Source organism: Rhinolophus hipposideros (genome assembly GCF_964194185.1).
Source record: "Rhinolophus hipposideros genome assembly, chromosome: 14".
Classification (NCBI taxonomy): Eukaryota; Metazoa; Chordata; class Mammalia; order Chiroptera; family Rhinolophidae; genus Rhinolophus; species Rhinolophus hipposideros.
Window position 1 is genome coordinate 33,267,600 of NC_138060.1, and position 21,991 is coordinate 33,289,590.

At 46.4% G+C, this 21,991-nt stretch overlaps 1 protein-coding gene across 3 annotated transcripts in view; it reads right to left on the bottom strand.

The window, feature by feature from the left end:
- Positions 1-3,679: 3,679 nt before the first annotated feature.
- EPHB1 (EPH receptor B1) overlaps positions 3,680-21,991 on the bottom strand; it is a 427,967-nt gene continuing 409,655 nt past the window's right edge. For 2 of the 3 annotated variants that reach the window (XM_081072777.1, XM_081072779.1), the window contains 4 exons: positions 17,235-17,384; positions 10,820-11,013; positions 8,759-8,914; positions 3,680-5,121 (listed from right to left, as the gene is read on the bottom strand). In XM_081072777.1, the coding sequence (XP_080928903.1) occupies positions 5,013-5,121; positions 8,759-8,914; positions 10,820-11,013; positions 17,235-17,384 (609 nt within the window). In that variant the 3' untranslated portion in view covers positions 3,680-5,012. The remainder of the gene's footprint in view (positions 5,122-8,758; positions 8,915-10,819; positions 11,014-17,234; positions 17,385-21,991) is intronic. The other variant, XM_081072778.1, reaches the window with a different exon arrangement.

A 21,991-nucleotide genomic window follows, 5' to 3' on the forward strand; every position in this document is an offset into this window, starting at 1 on the left:
TCCACTCCCCAAGGGTGTCCATCCCATCCACCCTTAAGCAGGGTCTGTGGAATACATCCCCCCATACATACGCACCACCACCACCATCACCAGGGCCTATAGTCTCTGAGAGTTTGTTCTTAGACCTTCTTATTTGGAAATTGTTGGTCTCGAGAGATATCCTGGTGGTGATGTCAATCAAACTTGAATGACCTTCCAGTGTGATCCAGGCACTCCCTCCCCTTTTTGACAACCTTTCTGTGACGTCAGCAATTTCCCTCTACCACCACCATCCCCATTGATAGACAATGTAAAACCTCTGGCTACTTTTGAAAATGACCCTGTCACTTCTATATGAAGTGCAAGGCATCTCAATAAATGCTGAGCTCACTCTGACATGGATCTTAAGTGTCCTTTGAGCCTTCCTAGTGGCAGAGAACAGTGGACAGTGCCTGTTTGCTGCTGGTACCCCATCACAGCTGTTCTTCTCCCTTGCTTCTCTTGCCAGGGACCTAAACATGCTCTTAGTCAGTGGGTGCCAGAGCTATTATTATTTCTGAAATGATAACAAGCTTCTCAGGTTAGCCCCCAAAGACCTTCTTGAGAAGAAAAGGCAGCTGTTAGAATCTTTCATTTTTAACTACAACTTTGTAGATTGTCAGCCTCCTGCCTGACGTCTCCCTCTTCCTGCCCTTCAATAATCCTGGACTTCTATCCCTCAATTCTCAATAGCTCCTGTTCTCTTCACACATGCTGGTCAAGGGTAATTTCTAGTCCTCACTTGATTTCAATTATTCTAAGGGACTCCCGTGAGAGCCCAATGACCGAGCTCTACACATAACATTTTTGGGGGTTGGGGGTGTAGAGGGAGGTGGTAGGTGCAGGAGGCATATACTTTTAGCAGTATGTGTTCCTATTTGACATATATGAGCTTCAGTGATCTCCAGATGATACAATAAATATATGCTCTATAGATGTATCTGCTGTCTAGCCTTCATTTCATTCTTTAAAAATTAGAGGGGGGTGAGGAGAGGGCACAGAGATGTGGATCACAATCTCCAAGGCTTCCTGACAAATCGCCTCCGTTCCCATAACCCTGGCTCAGGAATTAATTAAACATCTCCCAGTGTCTCCTGTGCAGTTCCTGCCCACCCGACACTTGGTGGCTGTAGGTGTGCCTGACAGAGGCCCCCTTTCTGTGAGCCATACCCTGGGCTGCACAGCACTTTAGCCCGGCTCACAGGGCCACAGGCCACTGACCACTGTGTGAAGTGTGTTTTCAAGAAAGGATCAAAATTGGAATTAATCCTCCAACAAGTGACGAGGTAGCAGGTCTACCTGAAATTCAGAGAATTGGGGTCTTGCTGCCAGTGAGCATTCTCCTCAAGGAGCTCTTTTGAAAGTATGAGTAAAGTCCCCTGGTGTTAAAGGCCAGATACCTCGGTACAGGAGACAAGCCTCTTCCATCACTGCAGCCCAAGGGTGTGAGAGTTCATTTCCCTCCTTCTGGGTAGCTCAAGAACCTCAATGATTCTCATTCTCTGAGTCCAAGGCTTTACCTTGGACTCAAGGTAAATCTTGAGTCCAAGATAGATTGAATGTATTACCATTCATTCATTCTGGGAAGGTAGGTCAGTGCCCTGCAGTGGTTCAAAAATGTGCTCCCTGAAAAGCACCATCTGGTGAGTTGTGAGAAGTGCAGGCTCTTGGTTTCCATTTCAGATCTACTGAATCAGAAAACCTGGGGGGCGGGGGGGGGCAGTGATCTGTGTTTTAACACACCCTCTAAGTGATGCCAACACGTGCTCAAGCATGAGATCCACGGGGATAGTGGTTCAGAGCGTGGATTTGGATTGCCTGTGTCAAATCCTGATTCCACTACTGTGTCATCTAGGAAAGGTCTTTGTATCTCAGTTTCCTCATCTGAAAACCGGGGACAAAAAAAATGTCTGCTACTACTTCACGAGATGATTGTGAGGAAGAGAGTTAACACATGCAAAGTAGTCGGAATGTGTCTGGCACAGAGAACCTGCTCAGGCATATCAGTCTTTATGAAAGGTGGTTATTACTACCTGATCATACACGTGAGAAGCAAACTGAAGCCCTAAGAGGTTAATGACTGGACTCGTGCTACAGAGGGAAGGCATGATGTCTCAACCACTAGAAACACACCACATTTCAGGCTGTGGGGTGGGGAGCCCTGGCATATGAAGCTGTGCTGGGTATCTGCAGGGAGGGGACACTGTCAAGAGTTTGGTTATGCTCTTCCCACTGAGAATTATGCTTCCAGGCCCTGGCCTTGCTGACCCCTCATGCTTTCCCCTTGTGTACTTTGGGCTCTCTCGTTCTCTCTCTGTCTTTTTAAAGATTTTATTGGGGAAGGGGAACAGGACTCTCTCTTTCTCTCTTTCTCTTTTTAAAGATTTTATTGGGGAAGGGGAACAGGACTTTATTGGGGAACAGTATGTACTTCCAGGACATCTTCTAAGTCAAGTTGTTGTCCTTTCAATCTTAGTTGTGGAGGGCACTGTTCACCATCCCTTACGGGAATCGAACCAGCAAGCTTATGGTTGAGAGCCCACTGGGAATCGAACCAGCAGCCTTCGGCATTAGGAGCATAGAGCTCCAACTGCCTAAGCCACCGGGCCGGCTCTCTCTCTGTCTCTCTCCCCCCTTTCTCTTCTGTCTCTCTCTCTTTCCCTCCCTCCCTCTTTTGTGGGGTCCTGTGGTAAACCCCAACCAAAGAGTGTGGTACGACCTTCACCTTGACCTTGCTTTTCCTGCAGCCAGAAGGTGTGCTGGCATTGGGGAAGGAACAGTGAGGATGTGGGGTAAAGGAAGCTGCCTGAGGAATTTGGTGACAAATTAAAATTCATTCCTGTGGAAAATTGAGAGTAGATTAGTGGAATTGCCTAGGCTTGTACGACACTTCACGGATTGAGGTCTTTGGAGTAATTAGCAAATTGTGCATGGAATTGGTAAGCTATTAGCAAGGGGAAGTTTTCTCTTCTACCTACTGTGTGGCTGTATTGGGGTCCTTTGCAACATATGCAATCCGCTGAGACAGTTCTGACCATCTCCTCCTGCCACCCAGGGGTTAAGCACAAGGGTGGTGCTTTAAGATGGGGCTCCCCTACTTCCCTACTTTGGAGCTGTACCCCTAGGCCTATGAGCCTCTTCAGAAGGTGAGGCCCTCCCCAAGTACAAAGTTACCTTGGACTAGGAAAAAAGGCTCATCTCACCTTAAGTATGTATTAAATAAGCTACGGGGGAATAATAGCTTCCCTTACTACCTCACACTGCTCCCTTCCAACTGCATGTTCAAAGACATATCACAAGAAAGCAATCTAAAACAGTCTTTCGTGGATCTTATAAAATTGGCATGGATGTGAAATTCTTACATGCAATGTCTAAACCGAAATCAGTGTCGAGAGTGTATTATGCGTGATTGTCTATGTTTTTTTCCGGTGACTTTTTAAGCCACATATTTGAGACTTCAGAGCCTCATAATTATTTGGTTCTTCCTTTGGATCACATCAGTGGAAGTGGTTTTCATATATTCTGCTTCTCAGGAGTCACAGGGTCCCAGTGTGTTCCCTCCATCTCATTAGGGGGAAGAAAGATGGTTATTAAGGAATCTCCTGTAACTTGGGGACAGACCCACTGGGGTCCGGGAAGACACACTCTGACACCATTCTATGTAAACCCAGACATGCTTCTGCTCATTTTAATTAGACAGATAAAATTAGCAAGGAGATTAAGGTAAAAGGAGAAATTAAAAATATTTAAATGTTAGGTGGAATTTACAAAAGTGAATTGAAGAATGAGGTACAAGAAGGAATGCAGAGAGACACAGACACATTAGAAACATTCCTCGGATGCCACACGGCTTAAGTCAGTCCACGGATAAGGTAAGAAGAATTCTCCCTTGCCACCTCTTGAATTGCAGATTCCAGGAGTTGGAAGAACATTCTCCAGAAACACTTTCCTTCTCCTTCTCTTCAGATGTTACCAAGAATAATTAATCAGTCAGTATCCTTCTAGAATGGCCCACACTGCATCCAATTCAAACCACTCACCTGTTTCCTATCAGAATTTGCAAGCTCTTGAGAGTTTTTCCCCATTTCATTTTATTTTTCTCCCTACCCTCTCTCCCCACTGAGCCAGTAGGCCAACTGGGCCAATCAGTAACACAGTCAGGCCCCTTTGAATTTCCCAGGGCAAAGACTTCCCAGATCTTTCTTGTTTGCATCTGTTACGAACAAGCACAGTCATTATATAACGCAGACGTACATATGCGTGCTCTCACACACGGAAACAGGTTTTTCTTTTTTTTTTCTTTTTTCCAATTTGTGGTTTCTTTTTTCCTTTTTGCAGAAAATGCAAACAAAAGAAAAACAAGGTTTTCAATTGAAGGTACATCTCTTCTTCAATATGAAGACATTAATTGAATTGGTCAGATCCCCCATGCAGTGGCCAGCAAAATCCTTTGGCAACTGACAGAATGACATCTGGAGACTCAGGAGCTGGGGTTGGTTTGAAGAAACTTCCCTACACGAGTCGTGAGCAAAGGGACATGGGTATGGGAGAAGGGAGAGGACTCTTGGGGAGGAGTACAGAAGGAGAAAAGAAAAGAATGTCATTGGTGAGGAAGAAAATGGAACGCTGCTGTTTCTTCCCTCCACCTCCTTCCCTTCCTTCCTGTGGATGGATGACTCCAGCCCACTGAAGGGGGGAGCTGAGTTTACTCTTGTCCCACAATGCATATTGTTGTGTCTTCACTTCCACTGAACATCACCGTTTCATATTTTCATCATTATGTAGTTGGTTTCCCACGGCATCTTAAACATGCTTCTGTTACTGAGAAATGAAAGTTGACTATTAAGGACAGGTCCAGTTTATTCTTCACTGATGTAATGCATTTCTCAGTGGAGAAGCCAATCTCTCCAGAACATTCTACAGTGGTCAACCTCTGGTTCCCCCTTGAGCCTGGTCCTTTTCCTTCCTCTCCTCCCCCCAGAAGATCAGAGTTCTCATGCCATTGCTGTTGGTGATTGACTCATCTGGACCCTCATAGAATGAATGCTGTTCAGGATCTTCTTTTGATGACCTGCTAAGGTGACCCCTATTCTCAGAAGGTCTCTAGGAGGGAAAAAGCCACAAAAGAAGACACTTTAGTGTTAGAGCAGCTTTTCACAGATCAAAACTCATCATAGAAGGTAAGCTCCTGAGAATAGTTGGGTAGGCAAATAAAAGTGTTTAAAATCCCAGGGGTCCAAGTTTCTGAGTCTTTGGCAAACACCTACCTAGATATTTTCTTGCTCAAGCTCATTTTTTCAACGCAGTGGCCCTTGTCTGCAAATACCCTCCAACTACAACAGTCCTGGAAGTGCTGTACCTGGTTCTTTACCTATCAATTCTGGAGCAGGCCCGTCATCGTGTCCATGACCCTAGGTGAACTAGAACTTTCCTCTGCTATTTTTGTTTAAACACTCCAAGAACACACTGTATGGGGCTTTAGTTATTCTGTAGTGTTTTCAGCCAAAATTAGCGATCACCCACTGTGATTGAAAAGATGTGGGGCTTGCTTGGTTTTCTGATGTTTTTTCCCCTGAGTTTCCGCTTTCTGCCTCTATTTGAATTTTAATATGAATTTGTAAGAAGGGTGATCTCAAAGTAACTTTCAAATATCTGCCCAAGCAGAAATCCAAGGAATATGTTTAGGATAGGGGTTTGGTTTGGATTCATCTTGGAACTGTGAGTCTTAATGTGAAGAAGTTCATGGCTTAATTTTACTTTGGGGAGACCATGCTTCTTTCCTTAGTCAATAATAACAATATATGCCATTGCTTGAGTGCTTTTCATGTGCCATATACTATTTCATTTATACCTATGGAAGCATCTTGTAAAAATTGACAAACCTTTCAAATTCAATGGTAGTAATTTAACAACAATCATTTCTCGTGTACATCCTATAGGCAGGCAATAGGCAATCAGCCAAGTGCTTTGGCATGTGCTATTTCATTTACTTCTCACCACAAAGCAATGGCATGGGCCTTATTATCATCTGCACATTTATAGATGAGGCAAATAGGGCTCAGAGAACTTAAGTAACATGCATAGAATCACACAGTAGGAAAGCAATGGTGGAGCTGGGGTTCAAATTCAAGACCACTTGGCTCTCAGCAACCCTGCAGGGCTGCTCGCAAAGTCTTACTAGGTTCATGACTGTACTCCCCCCAAAGCCCCGGGTCGCCCCGCACAACAGAGTACTTTGTACACTGCGCACCAGACCCCTGAGGAGGACCCTGAGCTGCCCCTGCCTCCGCAATGCCTTGGCTTTCCTGATCCCCCTCCTTTCAGCGGGCGGTCAGTTCCCCAGGGCTGCAACTGCTTTCACTTGTTAAATTGCCCATGTCCTTTTAGCAAACACTTTTGAGAAGCATCGTTGAATTTTGGATTCCCAATCTATTTTATTTAGTTGCTCGTGTTCTTTCCCCATCTTTTATCTCTCAAGAAACAAACTAAATTGCTTCAATAGTGCGTCGACATTTTTTTACTTTGAACTAAATTCCTTAATTTTCAGTTTCATTTTCCTTTTAGTCTTTTCTTTGTTCTTTTTCAGGTGGCTCTTCCTGGACTAAAGGAATTACTCCACTTGATTCCTTCTGTTTGTAGGGGATCAGGTGATAACGGCCCCTATAGTCAGCCAGACCACAGTGGAGAAGCAGGAGTAGCCCTGTTTTCTGTCCCTGCACCCAGGCCCTCAAACATCTGGACCATCCAGATTAACTTTACAAGATGGGGAAGCTGGTTTTCCACTAAGTAAGTATTTCTTTTTTTACTTTTGGTGTCTGCCAATAATTCGCGTCATGGACTGTCCTTTTTAGGTATCCCTAGGAAATGAAATCACATTTTGAAAAACAAGTTGTGAAGTTTAATGGAATCATGGCTAGACGCACATTCAAGCCACCTCCCTGGAGGAAGTGGAGGTTCCATCATTTCTGGCAAGAATAAACCTCAGAGATGGAGCTAGACTGCAGGAAGAGGGCCTGCAAAGCAGGAGTCAGAGACAGAGGCTGAGTGTCAAGCCATCCCTCTGGGGCTCAATTGCCGGGGGTGGATATCCACCCCCTCCCCTGGGACTCAGCACCTGGCCCACCCCAGGGGGTAGCCCTGCACCTAACACTGTGCCTAACACAACAGGTGATCAATGCGTGTTTGTCAACTGCCTGGTGGACTGGCTGATCCTGTACTGTGGGAAATGTGTGTTTAGGAAACCAACCTAGTGTTGTCAGTACACACTGTAGCCTGGGCAGCCAGTCAAGTCTCCTCTGATGTGTGTGTGTGTGGGTGTGTGTGTGTGTATTCAAATTTTGACGGACTTTAGACGTTAGTGGTTCATAAACTTGGCTGCACTATAGAATTACCTGGGGAGTTTTTAAAATCATGATGCCCAGGTCTCAGCACATATCAATTAAATCAGAAGATCTAGCGTGGGAACCAGGCATCAGTACTTCTAAAGATTCCCAGGTGATTCCAGTGTGCAGCAAAGTGGGGGCATCACTGTGGCCCTGGAGTGGACTGGGAGAAGGATATGGAACTGGCAGTCAGGAAAGCAGGCTTTAGCCCCCACTTTGCCACTCATGAGCCCTGAATCTATAGAAACTAACTTCACTTACTTGCTGAGTTCGCTAAATGAAAGGGGTGGAACTATATAAATGTTGGGGGTGCCAAAAAATGTATACAAGTGGACACTGGTCAATGTTGCTCAAGCAGTAGTTCGCTGTAATCGGAAGTGACTGGACGCTGATGGTAACCATACTGAGCACCTCTTGTAATTGCAGAAGTCAAACGTGACTTGTATTCGCCTTTTGTTATCAGTATATATTGAGTATTATAATTTTAATAGTTTTTTTTCCTTTCTTAAAGTATGTATACACTTTTTTGGCACCTTCTGTATTTCCCAAACTAGAGTTTCATAAAACCCTGCCCATCAAAAATATGGCTCCACAGTATTTAATAATTTTAAATGGGTTTCTTTATTTCAGGATTTGTCATGGCCTTTACAATGCTAATATGTGTAGTGAATCTCCAAGAGAGAGATAAAGTATGCAGTATTTCCCCAATTTATTTGACCGGGAGACCTTTTTTCCAAGGAGAACCTATTAACATTTCCCAGAGCTGGTGCTACTCAGAACATTCTTGGGGAAATGATGGACTACATGGGTCTTTAGGACCCTTTCTGACTCTCATTTTATTTGAATAATTTTAGTTTTTGTATTCCTCTATAATCCTGTGGGGGCTGCAGACTGGTACATAATTTGTGGGGGATGAAAATGTATACTTATTTACAAGTGATATCTCAGTACGAATACAAACACCCCCCATATCTGAGAGTGTTGCTGAGTCAGTGTAATGCCTCTTCCTGCTATGTTGTTTAAAGTGCTGGCTGGCTGTGTTCTTTCCATCTGGATGCTCCCTTTGATGGGTTGAGTGCAAAAACTCAAATGGAGGAGAGACTCTCAGTGATCAGGCAAATGACATGCGGCTATGACTGAACAAGTCTCATTTGGGGCCCAGAAGGATCTTGGCCTCCCCACCCACTCCCAGCCTCTTCTCCATCTTTCCAAGGTGCTTTCCCACCAGACCTGGTTCTATACAGAGGCAGAGCTCTGTGTCTGAGGTCATAAATCAGGACTGTCACCATGGGCAATGGCAGGGAAGGAGCCTTGACCCCCCACCCATGGGCTGGACAGAGACGATTCTCATCACTTACTCTGATGTCATCTGGGTGACCAGCTGGAGGGAGGTGAAGCCGGCGGTGAGGAAGCTGTCCCTGTACTGAACCATTTTGATGGCACTGAGCCAGTCATCCACGGTGGTAAAGGCCGTGAAGTCTGGGATGGAGCGGTCTAGCAGAGGCTGGGAAGGCCTATGAGACAGAGAGGAGCAGGTGACCCACAGCTGCAACAGTGCATGGAAGGAGACACTCTGGCTGGACAGTAGACTTCATGGAGGGCCGTATCCCTGACAGGATCAGGATTACAGTGGAGCTCTGAGCTGACCCTTCCTTACAGAATCTTGAGTTGGCAGTTGGCATGGCTTCTCGAGGCCAGGTGGCCAGGCCCTCTGCCACTGGGCACTGTCACATGTCAGTCAGCCCAGAAAGGCAGACTGACCAGCATGCAGTCTGAATGAAAGGGAAGGCCCATAACTCCCTGGTAAACTGAAACCTAAGAGCTTAATCATCCAAAGATATGGTCCTTTTAAAAATACATACAGTTCATTACAACCTCACCAAATCTATTGGTAACATTTTTTTTTCTGGTTCCTTCCTCAGTCAATTGAAATAAATGGAACAGAGCAGCCCACTACTGATCTTCTCTGGCACATTCTTAAAGCAGACACTCAGGTACCCAATTCCGAAAGCAGGGTGCTATCTTGACATCTCCTTCACCCTCAGCACCCATGCCCGATCCTTCACCAAGTCATAAAAATTTGACCTCCAAAATCACTCGAACTTGTCCACTTCTTTCCACGCTATTAGCCTTATTTAAGGCCCTATCTTCTTTATCAGGATTCCTATAATGTTCTTCTATCAGTCTTTCTTTACGCATGCTTGTTCCCCTCAACCTGAGTCCCATACTGTAGCCTGATACTCATTTATAAATGCAGATGTGATCATGTCAGTAACCCTCAGCCAAACCTGATTCATGTCAAACCCTTCATTGGGTGCTCATTGCTCTGAAAATCAATCCCAGAATTCTTAGCAGGGCCTAAAGGCTTTGAGCGCCTAGTGCTTTCCCACCTCGCCAGCTTCAGCCCCTACCCAGTCCCCTCACAAACTGCACTTCCAACACACTGACCCTGTCCTTCCTGCTCTTGGGCCTCTGCACGTGCTGCACCCTTAGCCTGGAACCCTTGTCCGTCTACTCCCATCTTCTTTCATTCAGTTAATGTATCCTCGCCCTTCAGTTCTCAACTGAAATAACACTCATCAGAGATGACTCCCTGACACCAGGCAAAGGTATATGCTCTCCAAACACCACACACTCCCTGCTACAGGGGCTCTCATGGTCTTAATTTTGTATATCTTTGGGTGATCATCTGATCAATGTTTGCTGCTCCTAAATTATTCTACACGTCATGAGGGCAGTGACCATGTCTAGATTGTTCATTTTACAGTCCCAGCAGTGGGCGCAGGGCTTAGCACATAAGCACCCAATAAACTTTGGATGAAAGGATGAATTAATAAATGAGTTCACCCTGCAATGTAGATGACTAATGTACAGCTGACAGTTGCTGACAGTTATTCTGTTTGTTTACTTATAACAAGTCCAATTTATTTGTATTTCTTTGTCTCCCAGGAATCAGGGCCTTTGACTTGCTAATAGGTTGTTCAAAGTTCCAAGTCTGCAGCTCCACCTGCCTAGCAGACTGGTGTGGTTAACAGACAGTGTGTCTTCTGAAAACAGGCTGCCCAAAGGGGGGGCCACATACCAGTCAGATCAGATATGCTCAAATATTAGCGAGCCTAGTGCCTAGCCCATCTGAAGCCAATGGGAGGTGGAGACTCAGACAGGTTGCTTAACATCTATCTACAGCCCATGCTAGATGCGGGGGACATTTTAGAGAGAACCAAGGGAAAAAGGAAGAGTCTTGGAACTTCTTCCATTAGTGGATAAGCTCAGCTACCTCACCCTTGCTCTCAATGGACCAAAAGGCTAGAATCCTTGCTATTGGCCTTGCCCCTGGCTATGAGAATCCTTGCTATTGGCTGTGCTCCTGGCTATGAGACCACCCACACCTCGGAACCACCTTGTTCCAATAAACTCACACAGCGGTGATGGTTGCCACAGTCTTGAGACTTGCCGGGTTCCGGATCATCTTGTCCAGGGTGTTGACAATCTCTGCAAAGCGAGGCCGGCTGTTACGGTCTTTCTGCCAACAGTCCAGCATAAGCTGGTGTAGTGCAGCTGGGCAGTCCATGGGTGGGGGCAGCCGGTAGTCCTGCTCAATGGCATTGATGACCTACAGTGACACACATGGAATAGGAGTGATCGGGTGAGAGGCCCCAATTAGTCATTCACAAATTAGCCCCTGAGGATGGACCCAGGTGCCCTCATTCTGTGCTTCTACCTCCCACCATAATGGATTTTACATGTACTTGGTTTTTCTTGCTAGACTGTGGGCTCCTAGAAAGCTGGGAACACATCTTATTGTCCCTTTGTGTCCCAAGCATCTGATGCTGGGCATGACACACACTAGAACTCTGTAATTGTTTATTGAAGAATGAGTTGGTGAATAGCTTGAGAATCTCCTCTCTTTAAGAGGACATTGACCCAATTCTGCCTTACTGGCAACTGTTGGCACCAGGCAGATGAAACAATGGCACATGGGAAACTTGTAAACCCACTATGTATAATGGACACTCACAAAAGCCTCTGATGGATTTATCCTTTCACTGCTAAGGGGAGAGACATGAAGGAAAGGAATCAGCATTTGAGGGAGAGCCTATTGCGTGCTAGGATCCTCTGACGCTTCCTAGGCATTATTCAAGAGGCAGCAATAGGAATTGGGCTGAAGATACTTTGGTTAAATAAATTGGTTCAGCACAATGAAAATGGTCAAAATAACAAGGTGATCCAAAATCAATATTTCCAATCAGGTTTTGATAATGTTTAGCAGACTTCAGGGGGTAGTTTTATAAAGATTTTAGAATCGTCAAGTCTGTTTTTCAGATTGTTGTGTTTTTCACCCTTTACTTCTTAATTTTCAATGCATTTAACTCAATTATGCCTGTTCTGTGCTTTTTGTAATAGCAAAAATAATTGTACATGGCCCAGTGCAAACATATGAATTTATTATGGTACACCTGTCACACAATGGAAAGCCTGGAATATAATGCAGGCCTTAAAATGAGGTGGCAAAAATGTACCTATTGAAATGGAAATACACTCACATTGTAACATTAAGCAAAAGACAGGCTGCATAACTGCAGGCATGGTATAATCTTGCTTTTGTAAAAAACAAAAATCAAAACAAAAAAACAGTAATTATACACAAGCAGAGAACAGACCTTGGTAGGATGTATACAATGGAGTTAGCGGTGGTTGCCTCTGGGCAGGAAGCAACATGAATGCTCTTTATGTTTTTCTCTTTGCTTGTTAGTTTATTTTTTGTAATTATTAGGCATTGATTTTATATTAAAATAAACAGTTAAAGCTCCTTAAACAACAAAGGAAATAATTTGGAGTTCAGAGAGTTTTAGGTATTTTCGCTTCTAGTTTAAAAAATGTCAGATTCATTTCAACAGATTATTCTTGTGGTGTGTTTTTTTTTCCTTTTACTTTGTGAATTAGTCAGAAAGTGAATATTTTTAATCAGTTTATAGTTTTACAAATTCTCTGCACAGTATATAGGATATGAGATGGGGCATGAGATAATATAGTAACCCGAAGTCATTAGAGATAATCAAGGTGTATGATTCCTTCGATTTAATGTGGCAGAAAAACAAATAAGCTTTCAAACCATACCAATATCATCACTATATAAAAAACCAGTGACTGGGAACATTCACTTTTGAATGATATGTTGCACTACTGACAAATTTTTCTCTCTGCCAAACTGTTGTCAATCAAATTACCTACTATCCTCTTAGGAGGACATTTTAGCCCCATTTTTTCCCATGAGGAAATGGAGGCAGAAGCAGTGAAGTGACTTGCTTGAGGGCACACAGCTAATAAATGACAGGGCTGGGAATAAATCACAGGGGTGTCTGATTTTAAGTTCTGAATACCTTGAAGCCCACTTTTCCTAGCCCTCTCTCTGGCTGCCATTGTAATCTCAGCTTGGAGAACAGTTCTTGGAGCTGTTTGATGTCCTCATGGCAGGCAATAGGAGTATGGGGCTAAAGCAAATAATCCATGAGGATGAACAGCCGGGCAGCATTCCCATCAGTCTGGCTCATAAACCAGCACTCTTTCTCAGCTCCTTCCAGACAGCCAGATTGAGGGGGCTTGTCACACAAGTCCCTGTCACTGTGGAGACAAGTGGGATTACCCATTCAATGACCCCACGAACTCTATCTGGGTTCCCTAAGGACAAGCTAGGTGGAACCAGCAGTAGGGGCTAGTGTCAAAATTCAGCTTCTCACAGGGCTAAAGGCCCCCAAGATCTTCCAGTGCAGGGCAGCTCATGTTCCTCTAAACGGCTGGCATCTCTGTTCAAATTATCTGATGTCCGAGCCCAACATACTAATTTTCCCCACTGACAAGTTTCCTCTCCCATCGCCCTTCACAAGGAGCACTGGAGTGAGGAGGGCCTTTGTGTGGGGGCTCAGCTCCATGGGGTGACCAGCTGACCAAGCACTCCTTGCAGAGCTTTGACAGACTGGGGGACCCATGCAGGCACCGAATCTTCTGCCTATGAGCTTCAGACTGAATGCAACTTAGCAGCCTGTCCCTTCTCTCCTCTGCAGGCCACCTCACTGGAGTTTTGGGAAGACTGTCCTGGCATTTGTTTTTGTATTTCCTCTGCTGGTGCTGACTTTGTTTTCAAGAGGACATCAGAGAACCACTTCAGGTCCACCAGGGGAGCAGACGTGTGTGTTGTGCTGGTGAGGGGATGGCACTATCATTAGAAGCCCAGACCTTGGAGGCCAGGGTTAAATCCTTTTTCCATTTCTTATTAGCTCCAGAAAATTGTTAGAGACACTTGACTTACTGAAACTGCACAGATGGGGTTGTTACAAAGATTGAAAAACACAGTGAGGTGATGTATATCGAGCACTGCACATGTGAGTGATAGAAAGAACCCCGGTATCCCATGGAGGCCATCGTTTCTGCCACGTCTACTCCAGTAAATGTCATCTCTGCAAAGAGGGTTGCTGTTCTGCTGGCCATTTGGAGGTCCAGAAGGTAGTGTTTAAACTCCTTCCAATGCTCATGTCTACAAAATGGGGCTTAACCTCATTTACCATTTCTTCTAGGTAATTTTGTTATTACTTGAGTAACTCTGGGAGCACTGGTGCTTCTTTTACTAATGAAAAATTTAAAAAAGGCTTTACCCTCGATTCCAAAGAAAAAATACCTAGGTCATTAATTGATGTGTATGTAGCATTTATCTACTCAAATCTTTCACCGCAGTGCTATGCCTTTGGAGAATTTTGTTCTCTTTTTAAGGATCTGGGTATTTTCCAATTTTTCTGAGTATATGTAAGTTATAATCAAATTAAAATGTCATTATTTCAAAAAAATAATGATGGTCCCCTAATGGGGCTTTTGGATCATTCTCTGTCATGTCTGCCTTGCTAGTAGGTATGGAAAACAGGGAGGAGGCATTGAGATGCACCTTCAGTCTGCCCATCAGATGGCTCTCCACACCAGTGACCATGTTTGAATTATGTGGAAAATATAGCCCAAGGATGGGGGTATAGGGTGTCCTGCTGAGCAAAACTGAAAATCAGAGTGAGTCCTGAGTCCCTTCCCTTGGTCCATAACAGAATGAGACAAATGGATGTTGAAAAGATTGGAGGTTAGAATGAGATCAGTTTCTAGAGAGAAGGTGAGAGTGAGGGTGTGGGCCATTAGAGAACTAGTATAGGCAGCCGTCACTGGAGCAGGCTGCTGGCGCACTTTGAATGGTCTGCACCAACTCTTTGAGCCATCCTGAAGCAAATGCCCTGAGGCCTAAAGAGACAGGGGTGCGGTGGGGTGAGGGGCTGCCTGTTCACCTGTACTCAGAGATGGCAGGTGTGGGCATTGGGTGGGGACAGGTGCGTGTAGTCTGACCCAAGTGCCGTGAGCACATGGTAAAGTGACTGGAGCTTCTCTGGGAAATGAGCAGGGCTCTTTCCCTTGCCTTGAAGTCATCAGCAGGGGAGCTTCTGATGTCTCCAGACATGCATTTTACCATTAGTGACTCGGGCAGCAGGCAGTACCTGCAGAGTGAAGTGGAGGAGCTCAGAGCAGCAGAGGAACCAGGGCAGAGGGGGTTAAGTTAAGCTCTGATGTTTCAATAAAACAGCAGCTCCTCTCCACAGACACTGCCACTCTCATTATCTCTGTCAATCAGATCCAAGCAGCAGAACTTCCAAGTTCTCTCTCTGGCTGACAAACTCTCTGTACATGTTCAAAGACCTTCCTGGGCTCTGGAAGCCCAATTACCAGCACTCCGACTTGCCTCTACAATTCTCTTTCTTAAAGCCCTTCAATTGTCATCTGTAAAATCTGTTACTGCTACCACCTCAGTGGTTTTTGATGAGTGGGGCTGCAGCTGAACAGCTGGGAGCCCCTCCTGGCTCTCTTGCAGACCATGTCGTAAGATGCTTTCGGAATGGGCAAAAGCCGCCTTTTACAGAGAGCAGAATTGCACTTGGGACAATGCTTAGGGGCTTTATTTGGAGAAATACAACAAAATTAGAATAAACTGCTACGTTGCAGATGGTCCTGTTCCCTTTGAGGCACAGCTCAAGTGTCAAATATCTGGGAAGACTTTCCTTACCTCCCCCACTTAAATATCCCCACAGCCCTATGTATGTGCCACTGGAGTGTAAACCCCCCAAAAATAGAACCAGCAGGCACAATACTTGGTCACAGTTATCATACAATGAGTGTTTGTTGAATGAATGATTTCAACATTCTAGAAGTTTAATATCAGAAATTCCATTTGTCTTTAGCATAGGCGAATGCATTTGCTAAGAATATCTTGAATGTCAAATGTTGCCTGTCAGACAGTTTCATAATCCATTCTATGTGTGCTGAATTGTTCTTAATCAGATTAAAGTCTCTGGGCAGGACAAAATGGGTCTGCTTTTTTTCTGGCTAACATTTATTATTCATCTAGCTGATGGTATGGACGGAACCGGGGTGCAGCTGATTTCATGAAGCAGCCTCGGCATTAATTCCAATGCTTACTGATTTGCCATGGTACAGGAGCAGAGGCGAGGCATGAATAATCATAGATAACAGAGGACCCAGATGCCACACATGGTTGGCATTGGGACCTGGTTAAGGATGCAGCCATTTTGCCTGCTTTGGGCTGAAGCCACCCTACCCCTGGGAGCAGGGGGGATTGTCATAGCAGCATTCAGCTCCTCTTTCATCTCGTTGGAAAATGTTTTCTGGGCTCCCAGATCACTCTCCATCTTCTGAGCCACTGGCATGGCTCTAAACTTCTGGCTGGATAGAGGGCTGGCTGAGGGCAGATTTCTTAAGGTTACCAGACCTCAGAGCTCAGCCAAGCATGGAGGTGCTGGCGGTGGTGCTGGTTGCCCCATCTAGATATCTGGATCGAGGATAGCCCAGCCTCTTCTTGCTTGTAAGTTAGGAAAGATAGTAACTGCCCCACAAGGTGATGGGAAAAGCAAGCAGAGAACAGAGTTATGCAGGCTTTGCAAATAGTAATCCTCTTAGCTCCAAGGGGAACATACATATGCATTCAAAATACAAAGGAGGCATGGTCCTGGGTAATAGCCCAGGGTCTAAGGCAGTGTAGAAATCCAGATAGGACTTTTGATTGGGACTTTATCAAAGAAAATCATCCTTAAACGGCTTCCAACCTTTTAGTAATTATGGAGCAAAAAGTCCCATCAGGAACACCCCCAAAATTCCTCTTCTCTAAGCATCTCAAATGACCTTTTCCCTTCCTTTCCCACCCTTGTTCCTTGAGGGCAGCCTGGAGGGGTGTTGGTGACCTTCACTCGGACAGGGTCCCGCTCCTGTGGCCGGTCTGAATCTGACCAGCTTTGGGAAGCTTGCTCAGCTCTTCCTTAACTATTTGGCTCCTAGAAGAGTGAATTCTTAAGAAAGAAGGGCCCTTTACAATTTAAAGCTGACAGGTGCAAGTGCCAGAGGCAGAGCAGGCCTGGAAGCAGGCCTTAACCAGTGCTGCTTCCCTTCTATCATGCATGGAGAAGGAGAATGCACAGGCTGAGTGCTTTGAAGCAGGGCCGAATTTTCTGCTTTATTTTGGGCCTGATCTATTTATTGTTCACAGCCATTTAGGACCAGCTCACTGCCTTCTGGGTTGGCCTGGGTACCTTTACAGGGTTTGGGGTCCTTGGGACTGTCACATCTCTACGCTGGGCTCTTTGATTAATTCAAACATTGGTGCCAAGGGGGTCCCTGGATCCCCAGCCCTGGACAGGGTATGAGGCCCTGAGCTGAGAACAGTTAGGAGGGCTTGGCCTGCCGTGCCTGTGGGAGCCCTTGGATGGGGGTGTGTGGCAACCAGGTGCTGCTGACACTCACATCTTGGTTGGACATATCCCAGTAGGGTCTCTCTCCAAATGACATGACTTCCCACATGACAATCCCGTAGCTCCAGACGTCGCTGGCAGATGTGAACTTGCGGTAGGCGATGGCCTCTGGAGCCGTCCATCTCACGGGGATCTTCCCTCCCTGGAAGAAGGAAAAGAATGGTCAGCCCAACTGTCAAGTTTCTAGTTGAAGGCAGGTGAAAATAAACTCGGCACACACGTCTTTCCACTCTCCTGCTCCCATGTCTCGTGAATCAGGACAGCTAGGATAGTCCGTGCCCCACAAGCAGGCCTCCATTACTGCACCTAAGTTGCTCGAGGAGGATCAGTGTGTCCTGTGCTGGTCTCACACCACATGTGGGCACACCACATGTGAGGTAATGGCAGCTACAGAAGCTTCGTTTGCCCCCTCCCCCCAATCCCCTGCATCCTGATGCTAATGTCCCTGGTGAGTAGGAAGAGAGTGTAACTGTCATGAACGTACTACAACATAAAATTCCATACTGTGTAAGATAGGCTACATGAGCTTCGTGGTGCACATATGGCTGTCTTTTTTCCACAGCATTGTAAAAGTCACAGCATTTGGGTCAGGAGGAAGCAAAACAAACAAAAAAGGAAGAAAGGGATGAGCAGTGCTTCCTGGGGGAACCCCTACCACAAGATCACACAGTGCTGCCCCGTGTTCCATTTTCCTTGTGCCCCATCTCTGGGAAGATTTCCTCACTCTGCAGCCTGCTGACAACCCTGGGCTGAGGTCTCTGCGGACACTGGCTGTCCTCCCTTCTCCACTGTGGAGGTCGATGTCTTGAGGCGGGAGATACAGTTTTCTAAGGGTTGCTCTTCTTCTTGCTCTGCAACCCCACCCTGGAAATTTCCAACTTGGCCCTCAGTTTTTTTTTGCCTGATCTTGGCCTGTGTTATTTATCTAAGGGATGATACCCATCCATTCATTCATTCACCGTGTCAACAAATAGGCAATGAGCTCTGCTTTGTGCCAGCTTCTTTCTGAGGAGCTGGTGTCCTAGAGACGAGCTGGCCAGGGGTCCTGTCCTCAGGCTGCACAAGGAGTGGGGTGGCAGACGAGAAAACAGAAACTGAAAATGTATTGTTAACAAGATAGAAAGTGATGAGAGTGAGGCCCAGGGGATTCAGGGTGTTCTGAGAACCAGAGGAGAATCCCTGACACAGGATGGGGGTAGGAAAGGTGGCCAGGAGCAGTCAGTGGGGCAGCTAGAGACTTTTTCTGGTGTGGCTACCAGAACTGCTCCTTTCCACCTGCGTGACGAGGGCAATTCACCTAACCTTTTTGTGCCTTGGTTTCTCGACAAAATGGGGGTAATGATCGCAACTACATATTCAGGTTGTTGTGAGGATTAAGTGGGTTACTATCCATATAATGCTTAGGACAGGGCCTGGCGTAGAGGGCAAGCATGGTCCGCATGCCATCTATGACCTCATTATGCTCAGTCCTGGAGGACTAGTAGAAGTTAATTAGGCAAAATGGCCAGAGGAGGGAAGTCCGGGCAGAGAAGCATGTGCAGGTGCTGGGGGTGAGAGAGAGGATGGTAACTACAAGTAAACCAGGATGCCTGAAACATGGATTCTGAAGGGGAAGTAAAGGGAGTGAGCAGAGGGCAGGGTTCACTGTATAGGACACTGATGTCACTTACAGGGGCAAAGAGGGGGCACTCAGCAAGGTTACCCTCCAAAAACTCATCATCTGTTAGTACAAATTTATTTTCAATTTTTGTCATGCAAACACCAGGATCTCATTTTCATGGCCCTTTTGTGAGGACTGGACTCTGCCTCCATAATACGTGAAACCTGCAGCTGCCTCACTCTTTCCTCATCAGCCTCATGCCTTGGCTGAAGGAGGCTATTTTTATACTGACCATTCTCATGATCTGTTCAAATCACTAGAGATACATGTTGAACTTCAGCAAAAATACCTTAAACATGTATAAGTGGTTAATCTGAGCACCAGCGAGAAAGGAGCAAAGTGCCAAGTGTACTTTTATCTGGTCTCCTACCAGGGCCGGGAGTAGACTGCTGATCCCCTAGACGTCCCGGCACACGTCCAGCTTTCTGCAAAGACGTTCGGATTTCCCCTGAGGAGGATGGCAGGCTTTTGTGGTGGGACATGTCCTCAGCTCAAACGCCAGCAACCAGGAAGTGACGAACGCCTGGAGGGCAGGCTTGAGCTGCTGAGCCACAGGACACTCTGTTCCCAACCTCCCACCATGAATATACTGGTGATATCTACATGGCCCCGTGGCTGGGGAAAACCAGTGGAAAATACATCCAGTGAAGCAAGAGCTATCAAAGACCTGGGGTCCAGGGTCCACTAACTAAGGAGCACAATGTTGTAAGTCTCTGTGGGGACAGAGCCAGGAGGGCAGGTTCCAGGCTCTCGGCCTCACGTGGAAAGGTGCTGGCTTGGGTAGTAGATGGCCATCAGCTTTGATCGGATGGCCATCAACTGTTACCGGTTAGCCATTAGCCACTGATATAACTGCTGGTTGATTCGTTGGTTGGTTGGTTGGCAGAGAAGAGGACAGTGAATCGTGGATTGTGTGGCTCCTGCTTCCTGTGTCTCCAATCCAGCCACCAGCAAGACTATAGTGGTGTGACTCCCCTATCTATGGCTCCGTAGATGTTCCTTTTTGGCCTCACCATGTCCTGCATTCTGGTGCGGGGAGTGGAAGCTGAGACCCTGCATGACAGTCACCATTAGGGGAGGGGTGTAGCCACACTTGGAGAAAGTCTGGCCCAAAGGAGAGGAGCAGACAGGTTTCTGCTCTCTCATCCTACCTGGGTTAAGTGAGGTAGGAGAGGGCAGGAATTTAATTAGTGTGACTCTGCGTGTGTGTGTGTGTGTGTGAGAGAGAGAGAGAGAGAGAGAGAAAGAGAGAGAGAGAGAGAGAGAGAGAGAGAGAGAGAGAGAGAGAGAGAGAGAGATTGAATGAGACTCTGTGTGAATGAGAACTCATCAATATGTGGGTGAGAGAGTGAGAGTGAGACAGAGAAAACTTGGCCGGCCCTGCAGGTCTGTGAGTAAAAGAGAGTTAGGGTTTATGTTGTGTGTGTATGTTTGTGTCAGAGATGGGGGAGGGTAGATGAAAGTGTGGTTCTTCTGAATTTCAAAGAGGCGATCTGGGAGTCTGAAGGTGTCCTCTCTGCCAAGTCTGGAGCAGACCCGAGGGGCTGCCAGTGACAGCTGTTGAGCTGCTCCCTCTTGCATGTAAAGCGGCCATGCCAGGCCTGCTGGCAAGGCTCCTCAGCCCTCCTGCCACCTTGTGCTGCTGGGCCTCACTGAACACGGAGTTTGGCCTGTCACTGCCATCCCCCCATCCCAGCAGGTGGCAGAGCCTTCAAGAAGAGCCGCCCTGGACAGGCAGGTGGCAGCTTGTCATGCTAAGAGAGTAGGGGATGCTGAACTCAGGCAGAACAAAAGGAAGGCCAAAGTCAGGGGAGCACAGGGATGGATGCTTTCTTTCTTGGGAATTTTAAACTTTCCTCCCAGCTTTCAAACATCATACGATCAGCGTTGCCTTCTGATGCTCAGAGGTTAGTATGGTGATGAGTATTTAGCTTGTCTTCAATTGTGTGGAAGGATTTCTGTTAATTTAGATGACGGTGACCAGCTCAATGGAAGGGACTAGAAGTAAAGGAAGAGGGATGGTGTTGCAGCAGGCAGGGTTTCTGCTGGCAAGGATGGCCCTCCTGCTGGAAGAGCTGTCTGGATCAGAAGGCCTAAGGCCAACACATTCATTTGACTTCAAAGTGCTCTAAGACTGTCTGGCCCTCACTTGTGTAGGCATGAGGAAGGGACATCGAGGGGTGGTTTGCTCTGTTGGATGGGAAGGAACAGGAGGGAAGAATTCTTGGGTGGGGGCTGAGGAACAGATGAGGCTCACCGGGAAGGAATCTGCATCTACGTGGGCAAAGAGGAGCTGAGCATTGTCCCCTGAACAGGGATTCTCCAAGCACTAAATGCCTTGCTTCCCCTAAGATGCTGAGGGGCCTACACAGTCTGCAGGACCAGGTTTCCCCAGAGCTGTGGCAGGGGGGTGTCACTGTTGGAACATGGAGGAGGGAGAAAAGGAGAGGAGAGGGCTCTGAGCCCCAGATGACTTCATACACTGACCTTCCACATACAGCTTGGCATCGAATGGTTGTGCTGCCAAGAAATTCTTCAAAAGTTTGAAATCCACTGCTTTAGAATAATCATGCCTTAACTTAAGACAAACTATAAAGATTGTATGTGTTTGATGGATAAAGAGAATACATCTGGCAGCAGATTAATTGTAATGCAGCCATCTTCAGGGTCTCCTGCTGATAATCCACACCTGCATCTGCCAGCAGGTGTGATAATAACAGGGAGAAGTTCTACGTAGAGGTAGTTTAGTACGTCAGCCTCAGCCAGCCTGCAGCAAGCATCTTTTTAGCACCCACTCTGCGCAGCACAGTGCTGGGCGTGTGGCAATGATGAGACTCTCAAGAAGGAATACATGTCCCTAATGCCATTAAGCCAGCTCACTGTCTTGCCACAGTGAGATCACGCAGTCATGGTTCATACCTTTGGTTCTAGAACCCACCCAATCATGGAGCTTTCCAGGCCAAAGTCTCAGCGTAGGGTTAGTTCCCCTTGCTAGTTACTTATCCTAGAGCTGTCCATAGGGGTAACACTTCTGTGAGTCCAGGCATTGCTATAGTACTCTTCTCTGCCATCTTGTGTGAAATAAAGTC